This window comes from Canis aureus, chromosome 13 (genome assembly GCF_053574225.1).
Source record: "Canis aureus isolate CA01 chromosome 13, VMU_Caureus_v.1.0, whole genome shotgun sequence".
Taxonomy (NCBI): domain Eukaryota; kingdom Metazoa; phylum Chordata; class Mammalia; order Carnivora; family Canidae; genus Canis; species Canis aureus.
In genome coordinates this window covers 50,977,622-50,997,694 of record NC_135623.1, presented here as the reverse complement: position 1 = coordinate 50,997,694, position 20,073 = coordinate 50,977,622, and the positions used below count along the sequence as shown (strand labels likewise).

The following is a 20,073-nucleotide window of genomic DNA, read 5'->3' as shown; positions in this document are numbered from 1 at the left end:
AAGAGGACGTTTGAACTTGCCCCAAATGAGTGAAATGCGTCTCATAGCCTAAATTGCCTTGGCTGGAGCTAGAGCATAATTATAGGAAAGAAGAGAAATTTTTTTAGCCATTTGGCAAAAATGAAGCAATCTTTAAATTCCTCTCTTGCTGGGAAATTATGAGTAAGAAGAAATCAAAATCAGATCTTTTTTCCCAAAGAAAAGGAAGAGGTTCTTGCTGTGAGCCCCCAACATAGTACAGTGTTCATAACGCAGCGTTGCAGAATTCTTGGTTTATCCTCCTTCTATAGAATCCTCGGTGTTTTTATTCTTCCTCTGAGTAGGAACTTGTTCAATTAGCCTCTCCTCAAATAGATCTCTTTTTTACCTTCTCACCTCATTACTTCAGGTGGAATAGAATCAAGCAGCTTTGTGCCAAGAAATCCTCCTTAACCTCAGTTAACTGATAGCAGGGCCAGGAAAAAAAAAAAAGCCAGCTCCCTCTCTTTATTGGTTCCTGTTTTAGAAGGAACTCTTATTTTGTATGTGCAAGGTCAGTTTAAGGAGGTTATGTTTTAAGGTAGGATTTGTGATACTTTTCAAAAGGATTGATGTCAAGCCTCCAAAGTTCCTTATCTCTGGATTTTTAGGTGCTTAAGTGGGATCTTCTTCTAGATTTTCCAGAAGAAGCTGGCTGGCCGGAATGGTGGCTCATGATTGCAGTCAAGTTCAGAATCTTCCATGTTTGAGAGTTGCTAGGTACTGAAGATAGTTTAATTCTGAAGGGCGGGCCTTGGTACGCTGGCCACAGCATGGTACTGGGATCAAGCTCTTCCAAATGCCAGGGGGTGCTTGAGCTCCTCCACTGAGTGAGATCTCCTGCCCTTAGAGTCTGGATATCCAGGGGGCTGAGAGCAAAGAAGAGATGTGCAAGACCAGAAGAAAGCAGCTAATTCTCTCCTCTCCTGCATAAACCCACAACTTTCTCCACAGTTGTTTGTCATCTTTTGGTCTTGACTCTCATTCCAACCACAAGAACTAAGGAAAAGTGTGGCAGCCTAGGAAGAAACACTGTAGCTTGCCATTCCAGTGTGTGCTTACCAAGGAGACGTGGGGTGTGGATCTCCTGGGCCAATAATTGCACCTCCCTCCTCGACCAGTCCTTTCAATTGGCAACTCTGCTGTTTGTTAATATCTCTATTATAAGACGGGCAGAAAAAAAAAAAAAAAAAAAAAAGACGGGCAGATATGGAGAGAGAAAATGATGTTAGACAGCATTCTTTGTTAGTAGTTTTTAAAAAAAGGTTTAGATGAAGCTAAAGGTTGAAACTAATAACTATCAAGTTTCTGGATCATTGGCTCTCTACCTCATTTTTAGAAAACTCTTCCAATGGAAAATTTCAAACATACAAAAGTAGAGAATGTACCCATCACTCAGTTTAAACAAATACCATCTCATGACCCTTGTTGATAGGTCCCCTCCTTTTGTTCTCACTCACCCTGAATTATTTTAAAGTAAATCCTGTTAAGACATCATGTTAAGAACTTGTTTGAGAATGCCTTTTTTTTTTTTTTTTTTACTCCAAGAACTGAGACTCAGCTGCTTAAATTAGTATCATCTTCCAAAAGTAAAGGAGAAAAACAATCTACCAAAGTGCACTGTGTAGCCAGGCAGAGAAATCAATCTACTTAACAGCTGGAATGATTGGATCATGTGGTCTTGCTCACCAATGCCTTGACCTTAACCCTTCTACCCTTGTTTGTGCCCTCCTAGGGGCACCTCCACCAAATCAGTCCTTGAGTTGGAACTTCACTGTAAATGCTAAAACAGCAGTTCTTTTGCCTGTTTAACCTCAGAGTCTAGCAAATTCAATCTAAGTGTAAAGAAGGCTGTGCATCTCCTTTGAGATAGTGTGTGGACTGAGTGTTCTTAATGCCATTCTACTTGATAAATGAGATGAGGAGACAGTCCAGCCAGACCCAGGAGAACAGAAGGACTGAACACTTAAGAGACTAATAAAATCCTGATTTTTTATTTCCGTTCCTAGCACAAGCCTAGATTCTGAAGGGAATAGATAACCAGCTAATATGATCATTTGTTGATGAAAATATATGAGGCATGATATCATAACCAGATCCCAAAGTTTAATGGAATAAAAAGAAGATCTACATCTTCTGACATGGACCATCACCCCGCCAGATGCTGGATAAGATCAAAATAGGAAAATGGAACCCTAGAGTAAGAATCAGATAGCTCCTGGCAGGTGAATTGGACATGCTCAATGTTGTGTAACACCATGAACGTCAAACAATGGCTGCCAAGAACCCTCTCTTGGTTATTTGTTCTCTCTTTTACCCATTAATAATTCAGTGTCCTTGGAGATATAAGATTGCAGGCCTTAAGAAAAACTTCTCACACCTGGCTTGCTTTATTCCAAAAGCAAGGAAGCATTTGCCCAAATTGGCCTTTTCCCTATTACAAGACAAAAAGCAGAAGTGGGAAAATCAGAGAAAGGTCGACTCATATCATGCCATGCCAACCAACATTTAATTTGCCCAATTTTCAGAACTTGAAATGTGGCCTCTTTGTTATGATTTAGATAATGGCACTTCTAAGTGCTCACTAAAAGACGTATGCACTTGGAAGTGTCCAATATAGAATTTTCCCGTGTGATGGTTTGGATGCATGTCCTTAAATATTTATGATTCAGTAATAGAAAATACACACATTTGGAAAAGCATAATGTGCTGCCTCAATTTGCACAATCTCCTCTTAGTTTTTTGGAAGGCCAAAGAGAATAATGCTCTATTACCTTAAAAGAACACTGAATTAGACAAAAGCAATTAAGAAAATAAGAAACAGAGCACATGAAATTGGTAATTTTTGAGTAGCTCTCCACCTATTCTCATTACCCTTTAAATTTTAGGGTTTTAAAATTAAATGCATTGAGATTCCACTTCTGAAAAAATGGAAATTGCTACTTATTTCATGGAGTCCCTTCAGTTAAGACATGTGGTACTTTTTTGGGTGAAGTCAAGGCCCGTGGGAGGCCATTGCAAATTTTAAGACACCTTTCCTCAAGGTACTGCCACCTACTGTTATACTGTCACAATAAGTACATAAATTTTTGATATCTGTGATGTGAAGCAGGCCCTTCTAAATGTGGTACCTTTGTGCAGTGCATAGCCTGCACCACTCTTGCAGCTGCTCTGATACAAGTGTCGAGTTGAGTTGTCTTTTCATGGACAGTATGTTGTTTTCAACTTACCTTTGTTTTCAACTTAACTTTGAGTTTTCATTTTTCAAAGAAATTAAACTCATCCTTGAAAACAGTAAATCTTTTTTTTTTTATATGCATATAGCCTGAAATTGTTTTGTGCATGGCTCCACTTGGCTTTTTTCCTTATTTCACCACACCTTTCTCAGTACTTTCTATTCTTGCCTTCCATTGTCCTGTAAGTATCACTCCTGCCATTTTTTTTTCCCCACCTGAGATGTCTATACTGAACTGATGTGGTTGAAACAATGTGCTTCCAGAACCATTTGGTATTGTGTTATTGTAAGGAAACAAGTTTCAATCTCCTTTTGAGGATCTAAAGAGGGCTGTACCTTTTCTTCATTTCCCACCAGCCCTGCCACCTTTGCTTCTGCTGGCTTGCAACAGTGTTCTGTCTTGTTTGTGTAACTCAAAATAGCCAGGGATGAAGTATAAATGTGTAAGTCTCCGTAAGTAGACATCTAGCTTTCTCCCTTTGCCGCCTTTGACAAGTTATGCACGGGTGACATGACTAGGAGGTATATGTGGTTTAGGTGCTAGCTCAATCCTGTTCTTCTCATCTGGGATTTTCCTCTCAAGAGTGTCTCCTAGAGACATATCAGATATGCAAGGGGTGACCTCTGTTTCAGGATAAAAAGCCCTCTTGGGTGATGCAGCAGACCTTGGAGCATCCCCATTTCACTGGCATATTGCCTACAACGTCCACAGGACAGAGTCTGGTGTCACTGCAGGGAAGACTGAGTTTAGCTGTTCTCTGCTCACCTCAGCAGAAAGCCTGTTGTCCCTGCTGGAGCACAAAGTCAGAGTCCCGTGGGAGATCCAGGTCCCTCACAAGCTGACATTTCGCGGATCCGGACATGCAGGTTCACTTCCGTGGCCTGCAGTTGGCTCCGGCTCCCCGGGTCTGGCCTCCTCGCCGCAGCAGCCCTCCACAAGGCCTGGCATTGTGCTCCTTGTCCTGAGAAGTTTCCTGGCCCCGCAGTAGATGAATGCTCAAGCTGCAGCCGCAGGAATTGTTTCTTGAAAACTTGGTGTTAGGTTGTACAGATTGGCCTGCCTCTGAGACAACCCTAAATAGAAGGCATTTGTACTTTTGAAAGAATAAAATTTAAAGAATAATAATAATAAGTTACCAATATATATTTCTTCCCAAGATGCTCTATTGTTCTTCTGTAATTATTTTCAACAGCCTCTCCCGTCCACAGCTTTTGGCCTTTCTCCAGCTCAAGTGACTGATACTTGGTGGAGTCATGACTTACATACAGTTGTGTCTGCCTGGGTCTTAAAACTGCCTTCGATTACATTATTCCTCGGCTTACTCTTAAAAGACTGAGAGGCTCTTTAAAAACAAAGGATCCTGAACTATAAAACTTAGTCTTTTTTTAAGTTTTAAAAATAACTTTTATTGGTGGAGAATACAGGAGAACATAAAGAAGAAAAAATAATCATGCTATTTAGAGACAGCTGCTGCTGAATTGGTGGTATATCTCCTGGCTGAATTTTTGTCTGTGTATGTGCATATACTTTCCTATAAAAATTAGATCCTACTATAGATACAGTTTTTCAGATTTCTCTTTTTAGCTAGTGATATACTAAGAACTTCTTTCCATGTCAATAAAAGTAACTCAATATTTATTCTTTTAATGTTTACACAGTATTCAATGTTTGCATGTGTCACAATGTATTTAATCAATCCCCTGTTATTAGATATTAAGGATTTGGTTTTGTTTTGTTTTCCCAAGTTGTTGCTAATATAAACAATCTGAGGATAAATTGACAAAAAAAAATACAGTTTTCAGGCTTTTGCATGGTTTGTCTAATGGACTTTCAAAAAAGGTCAATCTGCAGTTCTACCAGAAGCTAATTAAGAGATCAAGAAAATATTTCAAAGGTCTTGTGCTTTATCATTAGAAAAATGTGTTTTTTTACCAATTGAGAAACTAAAAATTATATTTTATAGTTAAAACCTTTTTATTTATTGATTCTTAGTGATATCAAGCATTTTGTTCACAGGGAGGCATTTGTATTTGTTCTTTTGTATATTTTCTTTTACTGTCATTTATTCTTCTCTTTGGTGGTTTGTCTGGGTTGGAATTTTTGTTTGATTGTTATTGATTTTTTTATTATGAAAAATTTCAAAACAGAGTAGAAAGAATAATGAAATAAACCACGATGCTCCCATCACCCACTGAAAAAACATTTGCCACGCTTTATTTCATGACCCTGTTCTTCCCTACAGTTTATTTTTTTTAATTTTATTTATTTATTCATGAGAGGCACAGAGAGAGAGGCAGAGACATAGGCAGTGGAGAAGCAGGTTCCCCATGGGGAGCCCGATGTGGGACTCGATCCTGGGATCCCAGGATCACACCCTGAGCTGGAGGCAGATGCTCAACCACTGAGCCACCCAGGCGTCCCTTTCTGTACAGTTTAAATCACATACCAGACAGATATCATAACATTCACTCTCAGATTTTTTTATATATTTCTCTAAGAAATAAGAATCTTTTTCACAATACCATTTAACACTATACAGAATCAACAACATATTTGATTGTTTTTAATTGCCAAGAAAGTTCTATTTGATCACCACCAGCCAAGTATATACAGTTATATCAATGGACTAGGAGGAGGAGACACATCTTAGCTTTCTTGTCAACTCTGAAAATTAAAGATGAAAATCTGGTGTAGAATGACCTTGGTTCTCCATCTGCCCACAAGCCCCATTTAGAAACCCACTGAGTCTGCAGTGCCAGCCTCAATTTGTAGATAAAATGTCCTGGCTGAAGCCTGCCAATGTATAGCAATTTATTCACGTTTTATTCAGTACCATCCTTCTTTCTTTGAAAATGTGTGTACCTAACATGATCGACGACTGGGTTTCTAGGCCTGCCCACTGGGGTTGTAGGTCTCTGTCATGTCCCTTTCAAGCTTGAGTAGAGAATTTGCTATTTTGGATGGTCAGAGTTGTCTTCGGGTCAGAGGCTTACAGTCATTTCCCATCCCCGTGTTCGAATTCTTTTATTAAAAGAAATACATTAAAATCGGGATGCCTGGGTGGCTCAGCAGTTGAGCATCTGCCTTTGGCTCAGGTCGTGATCTTGGAGGGAGCCTGCTTCTCCCTCTGCCTATGTGTCTGCTTCTCTCTTTGTGTCTCTCATGAATAAATAAAATCTTAAAAAAATACATTAAATCATTCAAGAATAGGAGGTTCTTATTTCTGTGGTGTTGCAAAGGGAAAGGCACTGTTCATGAACATCATTAAAACTTTTATTTCATTGTAGATGATTCCCTTTTTAACTGACTGCTAGAATGTTCATAATAAAATTGGCACTGACTGTTATACCTAAAATGTTAATATCTGGGCCCATTTCAGAAGCAGCAGCTAATGTCTCATCCAAAATGAAATTGAGGGCCCAAGTTGGAAGTTGGGAGGACCACATATAGTCTAAGATGACATGGAGTGATTGCTACACTGTAGCAAAATGACCTGACAAGGGTTTTGTAAAGTACTAAAAATTCTTTTACAGAGATCTGTAGAACTGAGCATTTTGTGTATTTCAAATAAAATCATGTATAAATGTATAAAATATGTAGTAGATATGTAAATAGATCAAAAATGGATTAAGCATCTCTTATCTCATAAATTGTTAGCAGAGAAATTAATTAAGGCCAGTGATATTTGAGATAAAAAACACTTCCTTAAAATTCAGGTGTTAATCATGATTAATTAAGTTGAAAATGAAATAATGTTACTTGATCTTTTATAAACAATGAAATATGAAAAATAAAGTGCAGTGATGTTTTGTTGTGTAGTTGTGGGCATATTTTCATGCAAGCTGCTCCAGCTTCTCAGAATGTTTCTTCTGACCTTAAAGTACTTGAGGAGGGGATCCCTGGGTGGCGCAGCGGTTTGGCGCCTGCCTTTGGCCCAGGGCGCGATCCTGGAGACCCGGGATCGAATCCCACATCGGGCTCCCGGTGCATGGAGCCTGCTTCTCCCTCTGCCTGTGTCTCTGCCTCTCTCTCTCTCTCTGTGACTGTCATGAATAAATAAATAAAATCTTTAAAAAAAAAAAAAAAAAAGTACTTGAGGAAATGTTAAGAGAGTTATAGCTAATCCTAATAGTTCCTCTATTCCTTATCTTCGAATAATCCCATCTTTTTTATTTGATATGTGGGAAAAGCTTTAAAAAAAAAAACAAAGCAACCCTTTCTTTGGCAAGGACCGTCTTCTGTTTTTGTCAGCCAGGTCTCTTGCCTATCTTTTCTGGAGGCTTCTGGAGGCACGGAAGATTGCTTTTGTGACTAGTGCTTCCTGTTCACTTCAAGAAGTTAATGCGGTGTGTCACTCTTGGGGTGTGTCTCCAGGTCGAAGTGATTTAGGGGTCAGAGTTTTTAAAAACCCAGTGCAGTGGTTTTAGATTAATATATGGAGTTTCAGTCCTTTAAAAAATAACAGGATATATCAATACAGAAAACTAGTATTGTACTGATGTGAATTAATAGCTGAGACTTAGTGGAGATTGAGGCAAGCCCTGTAAACAAGGCCATCTGGAGAGGTGGTCCAGGGGCCAGGGTCTGCTGGGAGTGGGTAGCAGCTAAAGAGAGAAGATGCTGACCCCCGCAGAACTTTTCCACTCCAGAATGGCCCTTTTGGTTCTCCTTTTGCAATATATAACTTCTCAGAAATATCGGAGTCAGATCATTTATTCTTAAGATTTCCTTAAAAAACAAAACAAAACAAAACAAAACAAAAATTAACCCAGATTCTTTTGGACATATTTTACGCAGCTCTTGGAAAAAATCCTGAGGCTCTGTTATGTTGTGTGATACATAGCTGAATAGATAATCAAGTACTTGAAAATACACCATCTTTTTTTAATTGATTAAAGAAAAATTTGTAAATGTGCAAATGAAGTCAGAATATCCCTTCAGCATGATGTGTCTGCAACTCTTACATTAATAGAATTTCATTCTATCCTGAAGTATAGAGATCCTTCTGGGTTCTGAGTAAAAACTCACTATAGAGCAGTCTCTTTCCCGTGTTTAGTCTTTCTTTTCTGTTGGTCATTCCCAAGTGGAGCCCTAAGAGTTATTATTGTCTTTTAGAAGAGGAAAAAATATTTCTTCTCTGTTGCTCCTTTGAAATAATTGTGTCGTTATTTAAAGTACTTTTTCCTGGGGCGCCTGGGTGGCTCAGTCAATTAAGTGTCCGCCTTTGGCTCAGGTCATGATCTGGGGTCCCAGGATAGAGCCCCACAATGGGCTCCCTGCTTCTCCTTCTCCCTCTGCCCTGCCTCCCACTCATATGCTCTCTCTCTCAAATAAATAAATAAAATCTTAAAAAAAAAAAAAGTAAAGTACCTTTTCCAACTTTCTTTTATATACTGTATCCACTTTGTTCTTTTCCTTTTTATTTTGCTATTGTTATCAACATGAGAATTCCTGTAACGTTTGGTTTCAATGCTGGTGCACAGGGAGGGTGGCTTTTAAGTAGATGGGCCTTCTGTTCTGCATGAAGCACAGCTCCCTGTTGGCACTGAGATGTTAAAGGTGGAAATATTTGTGCCACAATCGGCACTTAGCAAAATGTATCACTATTTACAGCCATAATCTTTTACGAACTGTTTTATTATTTATTGTAAATCTTTCCTTCTCACAGCCCCATGCTGTTGACCCTTTGGTCCATGCTGTCTGATGCCTGGAACTGTCCAGCCACGGTGACAGCAATGCCCCCTCAAGTTTTAACTCTTCAGTTTTCCACAAGAGACAAATGAAAATACACTTTCAGTGTTCATTTCACTTTTATCCAGAAAAGAAACTTGGATAAATAAACATCTTGTCTTTTCTAAGTAGCAAAAGGCAAGAAAAGTAATGGGGGAGTCTACACTGGTAGCTTCCAGATGCTGCTTCTGAAAATTTATACTCATTAACTAAGTCTTTCAGGTAGCCTGTTTGTGTCTGGGCCCAAAGGGGATATGCCGTGGCAGGTGGGGATTTTGTTATATGAGGACAGATGATGATCCCTTTTCCTACTGGCCATTAGTTTCAACCTCTTACTTTACCAACTTTTCAGCAAAAATGTTAACCAGAAATAAATCACTTTGTGGCAGTTTTTCCCTTTTCCCCTTCTTTAGTTCACTTTCTGTTGGAGAGGCTTTTTCATAGTGAAATGACTAAAATTCAGGCAGCTGGGGAGTCAGGAAGTGAGAGCCATGCAGCAGTCACAAGCTGGCTGCTTTTCTGGAAGAACTGGGAACCGTCTAAGTGACTAGTTGAAGGATAGTACAAATGTGCTTCAGAGTTGAGCATATCAGAAAGTCTGTATTTCATTTATTGCTCTCCCTGGGGAGATGCCGACCCAGTTCATGCTGTGTTGGGCACGTCCCGGAGCTCCCCTCTCTGCCACCTTCTCCCACCGTTGCCATCACTGCAGCATGAACGCAGTGCCGGCTTTGTCCGCTGCAAACCTGGGCCTCCGCCAAGAGCAGGTTGGGGGCGGCGGTGCTTTACCAACGCATGAGGCATGGGAGAAGAAAAGAAGCTTAAAGAATACCATCTCAGCATTCTGGAAATTGCATTGCTCGGCTCCAGATTGCAAATGCTGTGTCTTCCATCCTCAGAACATAGGCAGAGTTGAAGATGGCCAACATCATTGGAGATCTAATCCCATTAAGCAAGCACATACTATGCAAGCATGCTCCAAGTGTGGGTTTTTCTCCTCCTCTTCCTGAAACATAGATGCCAATCTAGGTGGCTGAAAGATTAATATACAATGTGTATGTAGCCATACTGCCACCATGAGCTTCATATCTGTGCTGAAATAGAGGCTTCTGAACACCTGATCACCTCGTTCCTCTAACCTCTTTGTTTAGGCTTAATAGCAGAGATGAGCTTGCCCTCAAAAGCAGTGCGTGCCAGCAGTAGGGAATGTTTAGGATTGCAAATTGACAGGCCTCAGGGTTGCAGAAGTTTTAGAAAATTGGGGCATATCTTCTAGAGGAAATAAAGACTAAATCATTTTCACTTGCTCTATTTCTCCATTGAAAAAGTTCTCCTTTAGAGATGCCCGGGTGGTTCAGCGGTTGAGTGCCTACCTTCGGCTCAGGTCGTGATCCTGGAGTCCTGGGATTGAGTCCCACTTCGGGGTCCCTGCACGTGGAGCCTGCTTCTCCCTCTGCCTATGTTTCTGCCTCTCTCTCTGTGTCTCTTATGAATAAATAAATAAAATCTTTAAAAAAAAGGGGGGGGATTTCTCCTCTAGTTACCTGAGATCCCTCATCCTGAAATGGTTGCTCCCATCCCCCCTTCAGCCCTCCTTCCTCTCTCTTCCTTTTGCTCTGTCCATTCCAAGGAGGATCTGCGGTTCCGTACTGTCCATGAGCTCCCTGGATATTAAGAGATCACAGGAGAGGTGGTGCAGCTTAGTGGATAAGAGTGCAGACTTCAGTGCCAACCTGCTGGTAAAGGGACCTTGTGAGGATTAAGTGAAGTTAAAGTACACAAAGTATTTTAGGACAGTGCCAGATAGTAGCAATATATGCATCAGTTGCTACTTTTTATTGAGCATGTCCTATGTACTGAGGACTTGAATGTGAAATACCATACTTAACCCCTGCAGCACCCTTAGAAAGAAAGCATTTTAAAAGCTTTTTCCAGTGATGAAACTGATGCTGGAGAGGTTGCTTATGTGATCAGAAGGCACTTAACTATTAAATGGTTTGGAACTCAGACTCAGATCTTTCTGATGCCAAACTGTGTGCTAAACCACTGCACTCCGCGGAATGAACGAATGCAGTGGTGCAGCTGCACATGTGGCCTGGGACTGATGCTCTCCGTTGACCTTCTAGCGTCTCTTTTTAGATAAGACCTCACACTAGACTTATGCTGCCTTGACCTGTGAAAGTTTCTTTATTGATTCCTTGCCCCATAACATTACTTGTCCTTTTGTGTCTCTTTAGTATTCAGTGTGACTCCCCCTCCCTCAGAAGAAGACTTTTCTGTTCTATGCAGGATAAAGCTGCACCCGGGGTAGAAAATTATTTGGAATGTTGTTTTCCTCAGTGATTCTCTCCCTTTCGACTCAATTTCTTATGAATGGCTTGGTGATAATAGGGCTTCATTCCTCACATCAGTGGAAACCTGCGCTGTTGCAAAGAAGACGTGAAGATGCAGAGCTAGCCCACTTCCACTACTTAGCAAGACCTAGGAGGCTATTCCCAGCATACGGTGCGGCAGCCTTGGCCCGGCTCACCTGGAAACCTGAGGGCTGATTTTAAATGCACCTATGGTCTTACCTGCACTAGCTCTTAAACTGTTATTCCATCTGCCTGTGTCACTGCTGGTTTGAAGCCTTGGCCACCGGCGTCACGATGCCCCACGTGGACCGCCACTCTGGTCCCCTGTCTTGTCTTCAGCAAGCCCCCCGGGCAGAACTTCCCGGGACTGAAATCTTATTCCGTCCCCCACTTTCTTGAAGTACAGCAGGGCTTTCTGCTGCTACTGGGACAACGTCAGGATCCCTGCACGCAGCGTGCCTGCCCGAGGCTTTGGGGCCTCGTGTCCCTCCTCAGTGCACCTTCTGCGAGCTGCGCAGCCTGGCTGAGTTCTCTGGCTCTGCAGGGGACACTTCCCAGCCCCTTGGACGCTGACCACCCTTCCCTCCGTTCAGGTCTCAGCTCGGTTGCCGTGTCTGCAGGAAAGCCGTAGCTGGCCTCCCTGGCCAGGCTAGACCCCCACTATAACACCATACCCTCTCCTGCTTAGCAGTGGTCTCCGAACATTTCCCTCTCCCGTGCCCACACAGGTCTCCCTGAGATTTGCAACCGTAGCCACTTTTGCTGACCACTTTGCTCCCAGGGCCTTGCACCTAGTGGGCACTCACTAGATGGCTACTACTGTCAGGCCAAGGGAATGAGGGAATTACACGTGTTTTTCTGTGGCAAGAAGGGTAATATTTGGAGATACCTGTTAGGGGACCCCTCTTGGGATTCTTGATGCCCTCAGAGGGAATCTCCACATTTCAGGCCAAACAATTGGTGTGCTTTCCTGAACTCTCAGATTTCTAGGTGCTTTCAATAGCCAGAGTCACAGTAACATGGAGGCCCATTGCCTGACCTTTACCATGTGCCCGGGGACCAGCCCCTGGTGTTTTCCTTGTGAACTGTCCACTCAGATACAAGGGTAGCTCTGCCCTCTTGTATGGAAGCCCCAGAGCTCATGAGGTAGGAACCCAGAAATCTTAACACTCTGGGTTTGACCCACAATCCTCCATGGTCTCTACGTCCCTAGAAGTCCTTTGATTGTAAACAGTTTTCTTACTTGGAAGAGTTGGACATTAACCTCGTCGCCCAGAAGTCAACAACTCTTCAAGGGCAGCCCAGGTGACGCAGCGGTTTGGCGCCGCCTGCAGCCCGGGGTGTGATCCTGGAGACCTGGGATCAAGTCCCACGTCGGGCTCCCTGCGTGGAGCCTGCTTCTCCCTCTGCCTGTGTCTCTTTCTCTCTGGGTCTCTATGAATAAATAAATAAAATCTTAAAAAAAAAAAAAACAACTCTTCAAAATCAGAGTGACTTTTTCTTCATTTTATACAAGAAAACTCCACACTTTCAGTCAACTTGTAAGGAAAAGTTGGTTCATTTATGCTCCTCTTTGAGTTAGAGGTATGGATAAAAAGTATCTCACATTTATTGAGCACTTCGTGTTTACCAGGCACTATGAAAGCACATTCTATGGGCTGTCTTACTCAGTCCTGACAGCTTCTCTGTGAGCTGTGGATGCTGTGATCATCCCACTACACAGGCAAGAAACAGGCTCAGAGAAGCTAGGTCATATTTGTAAAGTCACACAGCCAAAGGTGATAGAGCTGGAATTTGAACTCAGAGCTGCCCACCTTTGAGCACATGCTGTTAACCACCGTACAGCATTGCCTTGTCCTCTCAAGGATGCTCTATCACTTGCAGGTGATGAGCTGTCTGACATAAAACAGTATGTTTCCCCATTTCCCATCACCTACTAGCCTATAGCCGTTTCACTCTCTAAGCCTATTTAAATGGTCTTGTATTTAAGATATAAGTAAAAAGCAGGTGTTAAATCTAGCCTAACAGTCACATAAAATCATATTGTTAATTACGTCTTTTTAATAAATATATGTCTCCCATTTTATCTTAATATTTCCTTTCAATATTTAATGACAGTAACCATAGCCTTGAGGCATGTTTAGAAAAGCAACAGCGGTCATGGCAGTCCTAGTCTTGTGTGCCCTGCAATCTTTTCCTTCCCCTGCTCCGCTGTCTTGCCGGGACCTGATCCCTGCGGGCTGCCTCTCTCCGGCTTCTGGGAAGGTCTCCAGCTCCTGCTCCCGCAGGTGTCCCCAGCCTTGGGCTCCATTCACCCCCTTTTCTTGTTCCCCCAGCCTCTGTGATGGTTGCCTCCCATTCATCATGGCTCTGGGCTGCATTACTGCCCCTATGGGCCCTGCACCACCTGTGTACCAGATCCCTCCAGTAAATTTTCTCTGTTGCCAATGAATTGGGCTTTCTGTTCTGCAGGCTGGAGTGGACAACTGCAGTATTCTCACATGTGATCGCGGTACTTATCTGCAGTTTACTTTAGAGGGATGGATAGTGGATGCTTACCATTGGGTTGACATCCTCTGGTTCAAAACGTCCAAAACCTTTGTGTTCACAGTTGCTGTGGTAGTAGAGCAGAACCCTGGCTCGGTGTCTGACATCCCTGATTCTAGTTCTTGCTGAGTCACTCATGGAACTTAGGAATCACTCGGGTTAGAGCCTCAGTTTCATGGGAAATCAAGGTCTCTCCAATTAGATGGCTTAACTCCTTCCAAACCAAGGCATTTCTAGGATGCAGTCACAGTTTCCGTGGGGACCAGTGAGTTGTCTCCGTCAGCGCGATGGTCCCGGACTCTGGCCTGCCTTCTGTCCTTTGTGTTGCATGCTCTTGGTCCCGAGGGCTCCGGTGACAGAATGTGGGTGAGCCAGGGCAAATCTGTCGCCTCTCTGGGAAGAACCTCAAGAACTGTCTGATTCAGACAGTTGTCTTCATTTGGCTACAACACGCTTGCATGACACCATAGCACAAGAGTAAAAGTTACTGCTCAGCCGTCCGGACGGTGGGTTTAGCAATGTTTCAAAGATGATATTTCATATAGTCACCTTAAGTCTAAAACCAACCAGCAGAATATACAGATGGCACTTGTCTGATGTCATAGATTTTCTCTTATTCCATTTTAAACACAATCTTCTTATATTCTCTAAACTCCATTTTAAAGAAATACCTTATCCTGCATTTGTGTATGTTTGTAGGTGCATATAAATATATATGAGTGTGTATATATGTATATATTTGGGGCCAAATGCTCTGGATAATGTAAGTAACTTTAATTTACTAAACTTCACCCCCTCCCCCCACCCCAGCCCTTTCTTTTCAGAAGATACATTTAGACAATCACCATTCACCTCTAATTCAAAAGACCTGCTGCCCAGTGAAAATGTGCTTCACGGAAGAATATCAGCGCCAGGTATGGAAACATTATTGACTTTGCTTCTGCTGTTGGTTGCTTAAAATTACTCCTCTGAAATGTGTAAATTTTCAGATACTTTCAGCTTAGATGTGGAGGTTATTCATATGAAGCTAGGTTTTTAAAAAGAGGAGAAACTCAATTTAAACAGCCACAAAAGTTTATTAAAGTAAAGTGTAGGCAGTAATAAAGTGCTTCATTTTTGCTTTCAGAGCTTATTGTTCTTTACCTGCTGATGTTTCATTCATATAGCAAATTTCTTTTTCTTTGAAAGAGTGAAGTATAACCTGCAAATAATTTGCTTTACACGCTGTTCGTATTTCAGGCAGGCAGGCAGTCAGGCAGGAAGATATAGAAGGGCAGTGGCGAGAACTAATCGCCAGCAGGGAAGGTCATGACCCGAGTGGGGTGTGAGTGGCCACAAAGACCACTTTGGTTTCCACGGAAGCAGCACAGCTCATTAAGATAATCTTGCCACCTGGATTCCGCCTCTCTTCTTAATCAGAGTATCTGCATATATATCCATCTAATGCTCCTTTTTGCAATCTCAGCATCAATACATAATTAATGTATTATCCACTCTTCCCTTAGCATTTCTCCTTTCCAGAGTAGAGGGCAGGATGTGTTTGCTGTCCTGTTATCAACAGCGTGGCCAACCCTCAGAGCTTGTGTGTGTGTTCTCAGAGTTATTATGAGATGAGAACATTTGAGGACCAACCGTGCTGTATCCCATCTTCCTCACTGGCCTCCCATCCCCACCCCCTAACACCAGTGCAACAGCCAGGAAACTTCCTGTTGTTGTAACCTTAGTTCCAGCCATTGAGAGAATTTCAGAAGCTCCCTGTGGCCTCTCCACCCATTTACTTGTCCAGGATGGTGTGGGAGACCAAAGCTACGAGTGTTCAGGAGAAGCTCACAGCAGGGCTGTTGACCAGGAATTCCTGCAAGAATAAAGTCCAAGTGTCCTCCACACACCCAAGGAGCCTGGTATCACAGATGGCTGGAGATCTGAGTGTTTTGCAATTCAGAAAGAGCCAAGTAGCATCTTATGAAATATTGGCTTGGGGTATCACAGGTCACTGGAAGTAGTTTGTGACAAACAGTGGGGGGAAGGCAACTCTTTGTCACCCTTTATTCTTCTAATGACAGATCCATTTCTTCTCATCCCCAAAGAGTCCATGCTTTTTAGCTTTGCAGGACTTTTTAATTTTAACACCATAAATAACATGCTTACACAAAAACACATTAATTACATAATATCTGGTTCTTGAGGTGGAGAGAAATTTTACTTAGTTGATGTCTTCATTCTCAAACATTTGAGGCTATTTGAACTACTGTTTACTTCCCACAGTGTCATTTTGAATAGCCATCTCCCTGGTCCCCAAATTATCACCCTGCTGTTAAGTTGATGGATTGTGACTTTCTAATGTCAAAATAACTGCCTAGGACCTGCCTGTCAGAGTGCTGTGACCCATACAGCCAGCATCCCATGATGTATATACAAACCCCGCATTGCTGGCTTAATGTTTGGCTTGGCTATATTTTAAAGAAGGGTTTATTGGTCAAGTTACAACTCGGCCTCAAAGAGTGGTATCAGTGTGTTTGTGTATAGAGGGGGTTTCTGTGGTTTGCTTGATAGACATATTGCAAATTAGATAAACTCCCACTTAAAAAGTTAACTTTTATTTTGGGTGGTAAGTCAGCATAACTGGGATTTTTAAAACTTAAATCCACTGTTTTGAGAGATAATCACTCTATACTTCAAAAAGCCTTCATTTAGGCAAAGGAAAAGCAAAATAACTATATTTACATTTGCTAAAGTAGACATCTAAAAAAGGACTTTTAAAAAAATAAACAAGGTGAGAAAATGCTCTAGAAATGGAATCAAAATTAGAAAAGTTTTAAAATGACAAGGACAACCTTGTAGTCACAAAGTTCTCATAATCTGAACACATGTTTTGTAAGGAAAGCCTCAATAACGTGGACTAATTGTGGGGAAGACCAATCTGAATTAACAAGAGCTTGCATTCCGGAGGCTTTTCAAGAAAACATCTCTTTCAAGTCTGGGTAGCAGTAAATGGCCACTGTATTCCTACTGGGGCTTCCCAGTCTCTTATCCTCAATTCTGAAATCCAAAAAGCTCTTCCAACCACAATTTTTTAAATAAGTTACTTGGTGGCAAAACCTAATGGGAGGCTATCTATAGACTATGTACTGCCAAGGGTGACATTCATACATTTTGCTACAGAAATATCAATATGCTTGATTATAAAGGCCCACTGGGGTGTTAACATAAAATATGTCTTAGGCACCATATTAGCATTCTGAAATAAGAAAAAGTATGAATCCCCAAATACATCAGAGCCCAGGAGTCTCAGGTAGATACTGTGGACCTACAGTTATTCTAGGGCTCTGCTAAGTGCAGTGCTGGAAGCAAAGAAATTAAAGCTACAGCTGAAGAACTGAAGGTTCAAAGGTATAAGAGTCGTGGATTCTTATAGAACATTTTGGAAGACTTAGTGGGCAGCAGATTGCTAAGTCATTGGAGATACGGCAGGCAGGAAGCATCCAATGGGGATGTTCTCTCACTAAGGCGGCATTATTAACAAGGGCCTGGGTTAAGGAGAAAAGGAAGAGGTGGGTAGGAGAGGCAGACAAAGGGCTAGCTCACTGGTTTGGGAGACTAGTTAGCTTTATCCTAGGCAGGTGGAATTAGGGAGCAATAGTTTCTGTGCAGAATTGGGGAAACCAATATAACTTGTTGTTAGTGTGTAAATAAAAGCCTCACAGTCCTTCAAAATCTTCAACAGTTTAACCATTACCATTAAAATATTATTTTTATTCTTTATTTACTTAACAAACTTCTTCTTTTGAGAGAGAGAATGCAAAGATAAATATCGTCCCAAAGAATGGTCTCAGATTCCCAGTTAGGAGACACCCTAATCAGTGAGGTCTAACATGCCTCGTTCCAATCTAAGAAGTCCTTTGCCAATGCTGAGGACCCATAGCATTAATTCAGCAATATGTATTGGTATGTATTTATGAACCTTCAGTCAATAGGATGTAGCTCTCTTCCAAATACCTATGGAGTCAGACCCTGGAGCAGAGGAGGTATGCCACAGAGCACCCCGCAGGCCCCACAGCTCCAGACCAGAGGCATCCATCCAGCGTGTTGCGATCGTGCCTCAGGCCCATGGAGAACGAGGCAAGCAGTGTGGGGGGTAGCAAAGTGGGGAGAGGTGGGTAGGACCATGGTCTGTGAAGAAATCGAGAATAGCACAGTTAACTAGGCATTTGCCTCCGGCAGATGGTATCTGAGACACACAGCTGCCACCATCCCAGAGAAACAGAATAAACACAAGAGCTTCACGGTGTCCTGGCCTTCGTTGGTGCCACTATTTCTAGACTGACTTTCCTGAGAACCAGAGATTATTCACGTGCCAAGACCTAACATTTTTACTTGCTGTGAATGTCTTAGGCAGAGGTAACACCCAGAGTCCTTAATAAAATGAGTTCAAAGCTGCTGTCACCTTCTGCTGGAGGGATGTGGGCACCAAATATCCTCAAAGCCACTAATAGATGACTGGGTGCGCCCTGGGTGTTGTGATGCCGATGGTGATTTTACAAAAGAAACAGCGGAGCTTTCCTATTAGGGAGGAGATAGAAATTCCAGGCGGCGTATCGTCTAACGTATTTTGTCTAACTTGCAGTTGTCTCACTGTGTAGAAGGTTTACATTCGTAGAGGAAAGACGGCGCGGCCAGGCAGGTGCTCTCGGGGTGCCCCGTGTCGGGAGCGGATTACTGTCCCCCGGCAGCCACTCCCCGCTTGCCCGGCGGCCTTCCAGAAGCAGCACTTCTGTCTCAGCCCCGCTTTCAGACAATGTGGAGCTTCGATTCTGTTTTATTATGATTCTGAAGGCACAGTATGTTTGCTCTGTATTAAGCCAAAAAACAAAAACAGAAGCAGAGCGAGTGTGAAGGGAAATGTGGGTCTCCGCGGAATTCTCTCACGGAGCTTGGAGCCACTGATGCTTCTGGTTGATAGTTCAGATGGAGCTTAGAGCCAGACAATGCACAAGGTAAAAACAATTACATTTCTAAACCCCCACCCTCATTACCTGCCAGCGCCCCTTAAAAAGAAAACACCACTTTTGGTGGTGGTGGTGGTGGTGGTGGTCGTCGTTGTTTAGGACACAGAAGCAAGACGTAAAGAACATGGGGAAAGTTTAGTCCCTTGCAGGACTTGCCCTGCCGATCGGGATTGGCTGTTAAAGTTAAAAGACTGGTTTGGTTTGGAGCGGCTGGCCTTGTCACCAGGCCAATTCTCGATTGATTTTCCACCCTCCTTTCTGCCCGTCAATCTAATACAAGTGGTAGCACCTCATACACTTGGCTGAGGCCTAGGAAAGCCAGCCTTGCATTGAGTGCCACCGGGGCTGATGTCAGCCTGTCCTGCCACTGGCCAGACAGGGAGAGCTGCCTTCAGACTGCTGGCTTAGGAGAGGTGCAGGTTACCTTCCTTCACGTTAACACTTACCAGCTCAGAGAAAGACAGACAGACAGACAGAACTGTCCTGCATTACAGCAAAGTGTTTTCTTTAATCCTTTTTCAAACACAGCAGATTCTTTTTAAATTCAGGGCAAGTCACAGATAAACAATCGAATGTTGAGTGTTGTTGGCGTGTATCATTTTGTAGCTTAAGCCCCGTTTTGACTGCACCAATTCCTTGTGTACAGAGAAGGAAGCTAATATGATCGACCCTTGAACAACACAGTTTGAACTGCCCAGGTCCACCTCTATGCAGCCTTTTTTTTTTTTTTTGTCCATAAATACAGTATGGTAACTGTGAATGTATTTTCTCTTCCTTATGATTTCCTTAATAACATTTTCTTTTCTCTAGCTGACTTTATTGTAAGAATACAGTATAGGGTACATACAACATACAGAATATGTGTTAACTGACTCTGTGTATTACTGGTAAGGCTACCGGTCAACAGTATGATACTAGTACTTCCATTTTGGGGGAGTCAGAACTTATATACAGGTTTTTGACTCCATGGGGTCGGCACCCCTAACACCTCTGTGTTGTTCAAGGGTCACGAGTTATTAGGGCACAGGACATATGTCATCGCATTTAATTCTGAAAACAACTCATTGAGACATGGGAATCTCAATGACTAACTGGAGGTTCAGGGAGATATAATAACTTTTTTTCCCAGTTTTATTGAGATATGATTGACATATAAGATTCTGGTTTTGGTATACAACATAA

The 20,073-nt window shown here is 42.3% G+C and overlaps 2 protein-coding genes across 12 annotated transcripts in view; one reads left to right on the top strand and one right to left on the bottom strand.

Annotated features, from left to right (window-relative positions):
• The window catches only part of ZNF827 (zinc finger protein 827), a 168,936-nt gene that overhangs the window by 95,878 nt on the left and 52,985 nt on the right, over nt 1-20,073 (top strand). For all 11 annotated transcript variants that reach the window (XR_013350921.1, XM_077846201.1, XM_077846203.1 and 8 more), the window contains exon 8: nt 14,696-14,799. Coding sequence is in view for 10 of the 11 variants with exons in the window: in XM_077846201.1 (XP_077702327.1) it covers nt 14,696-14,799 (104 nt within the window). In the remaining variant the exon portion in view is untranslated. The remainder of the gene's footprint in view (nt 1-14,695; nt 14,800-20,073) is intronic.
• The window catches only part of C13H4orf51 (chromosome 13 C4orf51 homolog), a 100,046-nt gene continuing 97,675 nt past the window's right edge, over nt 17,703-20,073 (bottom strand). Inside the window, exon 14 of the mRNA XM_077846223.1 lies at nt 17,703-18,055. The gene's annotated coding sequence lies outside the window, so the exon portion shown is untranslated. The remainder of the gene's footprint in view (nt 18,056-20,073) is intronic.